At 34.8% G+C, this 6,997-nt stretch overlaps 1 protein-coding gene across 1 annotated transcript; it reads right to left on the bottom strand.

Moving 5' to 3' along the window:
• Nucleotides 4,203-6,592, bottom strand: LOC105166274. The gene is made up of 3 exons (XM_011085580.2): nt 5,920-6,592; nt 5,202-5,387; nt 4,203-5,007 (listed from the first exon to the last, which is right to left on the bottom strand). The coding sequence occupies exons 1-3, from the start codon at nt 6,415-6,417 to the stop codon at nt 4,720-4,722; spliced, it is 972 nt and encodes a 323-aa protein (XP_011083882.1). The 5' UTR covers nt 6,418-6,592; the 3' UTR covers nt 4,203-4,719.

Below are 6,997 nucleotides of genomic sequence, written 5' to 3' on the forward strand. Positions count from 1 at the left end.
CAAGCATTTTTCTACTCCTTTACCTATTTCTTCACTTTTATGCCCAATAATTGGACAAAAGTTCAAAATTCTTTTGTGCAAGTTCCAATCATCATCAATAAAGTGAGCAGTGAGACACATATAATTGACTTTTTGAATGGATGTCCAAGTGTCTGTAGTGATGCAAACCCGTTGAGCATGATCTTTAATGAACGACTTCAATCTTGCTCTTTCATGCACATATATATTGAAAATATCTTTTGTTATTGTTCTTCTTGATGGAATAGCAAACATTGGGCATGCAACAGACAAGAAATGCCTAAATGCAGGATGTTCGACTAACTTAAATGGAAGTTCATCCACAACCAGCATGTGACACAAAGCTTCTCTAGTTTTGTCTTGCTCAAATCTCCAATTAACAAGAGGGGCATCTCTATCACCAATGCGAGTTGGTTGGAAAGATAATCTATTTTGATTTCTGGTGATTTCTTGGGGTTTTTTCTTGCAAGATTCATAATAATTCTTCAAATGTCTAGTTCCATGTGCTTTTGGATCGGTTTTGATCTCTCTACTACAATATTTGCACCTAGCCTTTTGGACATTATCCTTTTCACAATGAAATTTAATGAAATGATCCCACCACGGTGATCTAGAAGCCACTACCATCTTTTTTCCTCCTCATCCTCTCCCTCCAACTCCTTATCAATATTATCATCTATATAATGCTCAAGATGATCACCACTAACCTGATTTTCCAATCCATCCATATTTACAGTTTGGGCATTCGGTGACGAGTTAGACTGAGATTGAGAGTGACTTCCAATTCCGTCCATTGAGAAATCAATATTTCCAATCTGCAAAGTATAAGAACGAAAAAGTAAAGCTTCGTCCAATATACATATATTTCAGATGATATATAAGAGTTATCCCATCTACTAGAACTACATATAATACCATACAACAAGACTAGAATGACTTTTACTTCCTACTTTACCAAATAAAAGCATTACCTAAAGCAAATAATGTCCATTAGCATTTCAAATAATGTCCAACAACAAATAATGTCCAATTTAAACCTTAGCATTTCAAATAACTCCATTAGCATTTCCCAAGAATAATGTCCAACAACAAATAATGTCCAACAAATAATGTCAATCATATGGATAATTTAGATCATTTCAAATTTTCAAGCATAATCAACAAACACTTCATTTTGGCATTTCAACAAACACTTAACATGCATAAAAGATAAAAATAAACCTTCAAATTAAAATGCAAGACAAACCCAACAACTAACCAAAAATCTAATCTAATTTCATAAAATATGCATCACCATAACTCCATTATTAAGAAATTACCTAGCAAAAGCGACGACGAACTCTATCGGCGAAGAAGGCAAGGTCGCGGTCTCACTCTCGCGGACTCGCGGTGGTGGCTCGGTCGTCGGAGAAGGGAAGAAGAAGATGGGAGACTTGGACTTGGAGGAACCGAGGAAGAAAGAAGAGAGAAAAACCAAGGAGAGGAACCCATTTGGAGCTTGGAGAGAAGAGAACAAAAACTGACTTAATTTTTTTTTATCCCGATCGGGTTATTCGGGTAGACAATTACAACCCGAACCCGAACCCGAAAAATTATCCGATAAACCCGACCCGCTTTGTTGCTATCCGATCGGGTCGGGTCGGGTCCCGAACTACCCGACCCGTTCGCCCACCCCTAATTACAAATGTCTTGCTTCGTTGCTATCCGATCGGGTCGGGTCGGGTCCCGAACTACCCGACCCGTTCGCCCACCCCTACTTTCGGCAATGGTGATGCGACCGTCCTCATCGCTCAATTTTTTTTAGTTCTTTTAATAAATTTATCGTTGATTTTAAATTAAATTTAAGAAAAAACAAAATTTAAAATGATAAAAAAATTAATTTAAATTTAAATTTCATATACTAGTAATTTAAGTTTAAATTATTTATAGTAAATAATTTATTAAAATATTATTTAAATTAAATACTAATTTAAATTAGTTAAAAAAAAATATTGTTATTGTTCGTTAACATTTACATTCATATAATATTTAAATTTTAAAAATTGAAGTCAGTATACTACTTTTTATATTATGATTTTAATTTTATTTTTTATTTAAATTATAAATTTATAAAAAAAAATCTATTTTTTTGTATTTTGATATTTAAAAAATTATTTACTTTTTAGGAGGGATGAAAATAAAAAAAAAATAATTAAAAATAAAGTTAAAATGAATATATTTGATCATGGTAGTTTTAAACACAATATAGGAGTATTTTTATCAATTTGTAGTAAAAAAATATCAATTCGCCGAAAAAATCATGCCCCACCCGCAAGTGCACTTCACCTTCCATTAGCTTCTAATGGAAGGGGGATTTTGCATAGGGTTTAGAAAATAGAGGGATTTTTTTGTTTATTTTTAAAACAGGGGGCGGTTTTAACTCACTTTTCAAAATACAGGGAGCAATATGCAATTTGGGCTATATATAAGGGTATAATGATTATTTTATAAAAATTTAACACCGTTATTTAGATTTTTAACTAAGAGCTACGTTTGATAAAAGAGAGAGCGGGTTTTTCCTACTTTTAAAATAAAAGGAAATTTTTAGCGAACTTTTTAAAACACGGGGGAGGGGGGTTATGCATTTAGCTCATAATTATAGATACTCACTCATTATTCGAGAAATTACCGATACCACTTGATTTTAATGGTTGTCCAATAATTAGCCCAATGAGCATTAGGTTTTCATCCATTTTTATGATGAACTGATCAAAATGCCCTCATGAACTATAAATTTGCAAAAAATCCTATCTTTCATGATAGAACTAAACATATTGATGTTAGATATTATTTTATTAGGGACATAGTTGGTAAGAAAATTATTAACTTAGAGAAGATTAGTTCTGACCAATCCTGCAGATATGGGAACTAAATGTTTACTTATAGAAAAGTTCAAACTTGCCTTAGAATCTTGAACTTATGATAATCTCTAGGTTTTTTTTTTAAAAAAAATATTTTCTAACTCTTATATGTGCAAGTGTCTCTCTCTTGCTTTGTAAGTACAATCCAGACGTTTTAGCAACGATGAATGCTTTGGGCTTGGTTCCCTCTTTTGGGTCCTAGCCTAAGATGGAGAATATTGAGAAAATGTGGCCCATGACTTTTCTGGTAGGCCTAAGCCCAAAATCCCAAACCTCTCACTTGAAAGGATCAGCCCACTCAACCATATGTCCATTGATTAAACTCAGCACACTCACTAACCTGGCAACATCCACTCGACTCAATTTATCTTATTTTTATACCCCAAACCCCATTTTAAATTTTATTTTTAAATTTATTTATTTATTTTAAATTTTTAGCAAAATTTAACTCCATTGTTTCAAACGTAACTAAAGTGTTTTACGACTTATTTTCATATAAGAGGGAGTCCGACTAAGTATATCTAAAAAATTTTATAAGCTTATACATCTTATAAGATATTAGATCTAAATTTAAAAATAAATTCAAAGAATATTTGAATATAATAAAATTATGAGGGTTGTAAAATATTGTAATGACAAATTTGCAACCAATTAGAAGAAATGTTAATATCTTTGAAATAAATTCACAACTTTTTACCCTTTTTTTTTTTTTAAAGAATTTGTAAACTCCTAACATCTTTATTTTTAGACTTAATAAAATTTTCTCTAAGAAAAATTAAACCACTTTATTACATTTTATAAACTCTCAAATATTTTATAAAACACCTTAAAACACAACATACACAATCTGACATATTAAAAGCTTTAAATTAAAAACACATTGAAAACACACACACACACACACACACAAAACGAAGTAGGACCATTAAGAATTTGGTTGATCCATTAAATTCCAACCCTCTTTAAAGTTTCGTCGGGACTCGGTAGTTGAGAGTTCAACATTTTATTATGGAGATGTTGGATTCAAAATCCTGTTATTGTGGAGATGTTGGATTCAAAACCCTGTTATCGTGGAGATGTTGGATTCGAACCCCAGGATAATTTGAGGCTCAATATTTTATTGTAAAAATATTTGGCTTGAAACCCATTGGGAGCGTGTGTGTTAGTGGGAAAAATAAAAAAAATAAAAAAACCCTCTTTTAAATATCACCATCCAGGTACTTGGGTTCTAATAAAAAATAAAGGATATGAACAATAAGCATATGATATTATTTCAGAATTGCCATGAGATTTATCTACTATACATTGAATTTTCCATTGTTCCATCAAAGATATAAAACTACTCAACTGAGTTCTACATATGCATACAAACAAAACAAGTATTCTTCTTACACAACCAGCAGCCAAATTACTGAACCATAATTATAATTTAACAAGCACATGATGAAGGTGACTCACAGAACATATAACAAGTCTGTAATAATGTATAATGAGAGAGACTTGTAGATTGTTATTACCTCTATATACTATAAATAGTAATACATAAACAAACATATGAAAAAATGATTGTCTTGTTTTATCTTAGAGAATGATCCCGCGGGCGGTGGTGCTCAATAATGGTTCATAATTCATGAAACGCCACCGATGTATCCAGCCTGTGTTGTTCTTTTCTCCACCTTGAGTCATCGATGGCGCCTCGTGCTCATGCTATGTTCAAATCTGCGTTGTTAGCTATCATTTATCCTCTTCAATACCAATAAAGAAATGTAGATGCGAACCTTCCTCAGCAATTTTAGGCTTATCATGACTTGTATGTGCATGATTTCTTTAGGGAGATCGGGACATTCAGTTTCTTGGCATCAAAGACAATCGAGCACTCAATCTTGTTGTGGAATCTAGGCTTCACCAATTTACCCAAAACATAAGCTCTTGATCGAAGTGTGAAGTCCAACTTTAGTGGCACCGGCAAGGTTGTAATCCCTGTTGGGGTGCTCAAACTAGCTCCACTTCCATACAACGGAATCTTGTCGCCAATCACTGTTACAGTAACATCTTTCACACCCCTTCTTCCTTTATAGAATTTCTTCATCTGCAAAACCCAATTCACATTGTCACTCAAGAGCCGAATAAAGTAAATAACACATGCCAAAACTATTTCAGCAATCAGCAGAACAAAATTTGCCAGCCAAACTTGAGTAGCTTCTTAACAAATTCATTTTCTAAAACTCTCATATTAGAACATGCTGATTCTGGTATGAGAATGCCACGGATCATGGGACTTACGTCTCCGGAGCCAATGGTGAGCTGCGAGTAGGAGAGATCCAGAGGAGAGGATGAAACATGAACCCCGAAAAATGTACCAGTATTTCTGAAAGTAAACTTCACGGTGGAGTTCATGGAGATCATATCTGTTGAAACTCCAGTATCATCCGAACCAGCTTGAACCACAAACCTCTCAATTTTAATACTCTGCCAACAAAATTTATCACAAACTTCAGAGTTCAACATTTCACATTAACAAGGCAAATCAAATGGCTAGAATTATGATTTTTCATCAAGAACGCTACACAACACCATAAAACTTTTGTTGGTCCACCCATTGCAGACGCATACCATAAATTCAGGCCAAATAATACATCAAAAGAAATCTTTAAGTTTCCACATAATTGTACAAGATTAATCTCGATCGCTAGTTTTTGCAAAAACCTCAATGAATAGAACAGAGCATCTGAACTCACATAACAAACAGAATTCCACAAATCCAGTAGTCCATAAGCAGCACTAAAATGTTATAATCCACATAAGAACAGTCATCTAAACATCTTTAAGCCGAGAACGCTATGAATTACTAGTGTTAACTGAAACCCACTTTACAATTCATATGAAGCAATCAAGAAACATCTAAAAATTTAATCAACGTATGCAGACAGGCAAGCAACTATCCCACTGTTCAATGCTCATTTTCAAACATAAGAATTGAGAGATTAAGAAATGAACTCACCCTCATAGTGATCTCGGGCTTCTGAGGTTTACTGGCGCCCCACAAAATCAAAGCAAACAACGAGAAAAGCACAAAGAAGCCCACAACAAAAGCCAGAAAATAGCAGCGGCGGGGCAGCCCTTTGCTCGACTCCTCATCTTCAAGTAGCCCTTCCTCTTCTATCACATCGCACTCCTTCCGATTCTTCTGCCCGCCCTTCCCGTGACCCCTCCCGCCTGATCCGACGTCGTTAGGGGAAATCTTCCTCGATCCCGGCTTCAGCGAGCCCGAAAAGCGGCTGGTGGACGATTCCCTGGAGTGGCGGCCCACGGATGAGTGTGAGTGCGGCGGCGAGCCCATTGGGCTGCCCATCACCGGGGTCGAGTGGAACGACATCGTAGTCTTCTCCCCGTCGTGCGAGTCGCGCGACGGACTCTGCACGTAGTACACCGGGCGCCGGTTGTGGTCCGGCGACGACGGAGCCAAGCTGGTCACCTCTGAATCCGTCTTGGCGTGCATTTTATTGTGTAAACTTGTGAAAAATCTTGTTGGGTATCTGAATTTTGGCTCAGTCTGAAGTCTCTTACTGATTCAGAGCAGAGATTTGAAGAGTGAAATGGGAAACTTGTGCGTTCCCGTGGACAAAGACTGTTGGGTTTTTGCAGTGGGACACTCACTGCTTTCAACGCCTAAACATATAACCAATTTCTTTCCGCGTTACAGTTAAAAATTAGTGTATATATATATAATCATTTCTTTTTCTTTTTCCTAAAAAAAGAATTTAATTACAAAATTGGCAAAAGGCTTCTAAATCTTGCAATAATTTTTAGAGTTATGTAAATATTCTGTTTCTCTAAAAATATTGTTCTCTCTCTTCTTCTTTTTTATAAATACAATTCCTTGCATCATTAAATATATTTAAATTAAATTGATCAAATATATCAATAATTTCAAATTCGAATTTAAACAGAACGCAACAAAAACCTAGAAAGAAACCGTTCTAATCATATATATTTATATATACCCAATATTTATTAAATTCGAACTCACAATTTTTTAGTCATGAGACGTCAATCATACCACTTGAGTAAGACCTCAT

This window comes from Sesamum indicum, linkage group LG7, assembly GCF_000512975.1.
Source record: "Sesamum indicum cultivar Zhongzhi No. 13 linkage group LG7, S_indicum_v1.0, whole genome shotgun sequence".
In the NCBI taxonomy this organism is placed as follows: domain Eukaryota; kingdom Viridiplantae; phylum Streptophyta; class Magnoliopsida; order Lamiales; family Pedaliaceae; genus Sesamum; species Sesamum indicum.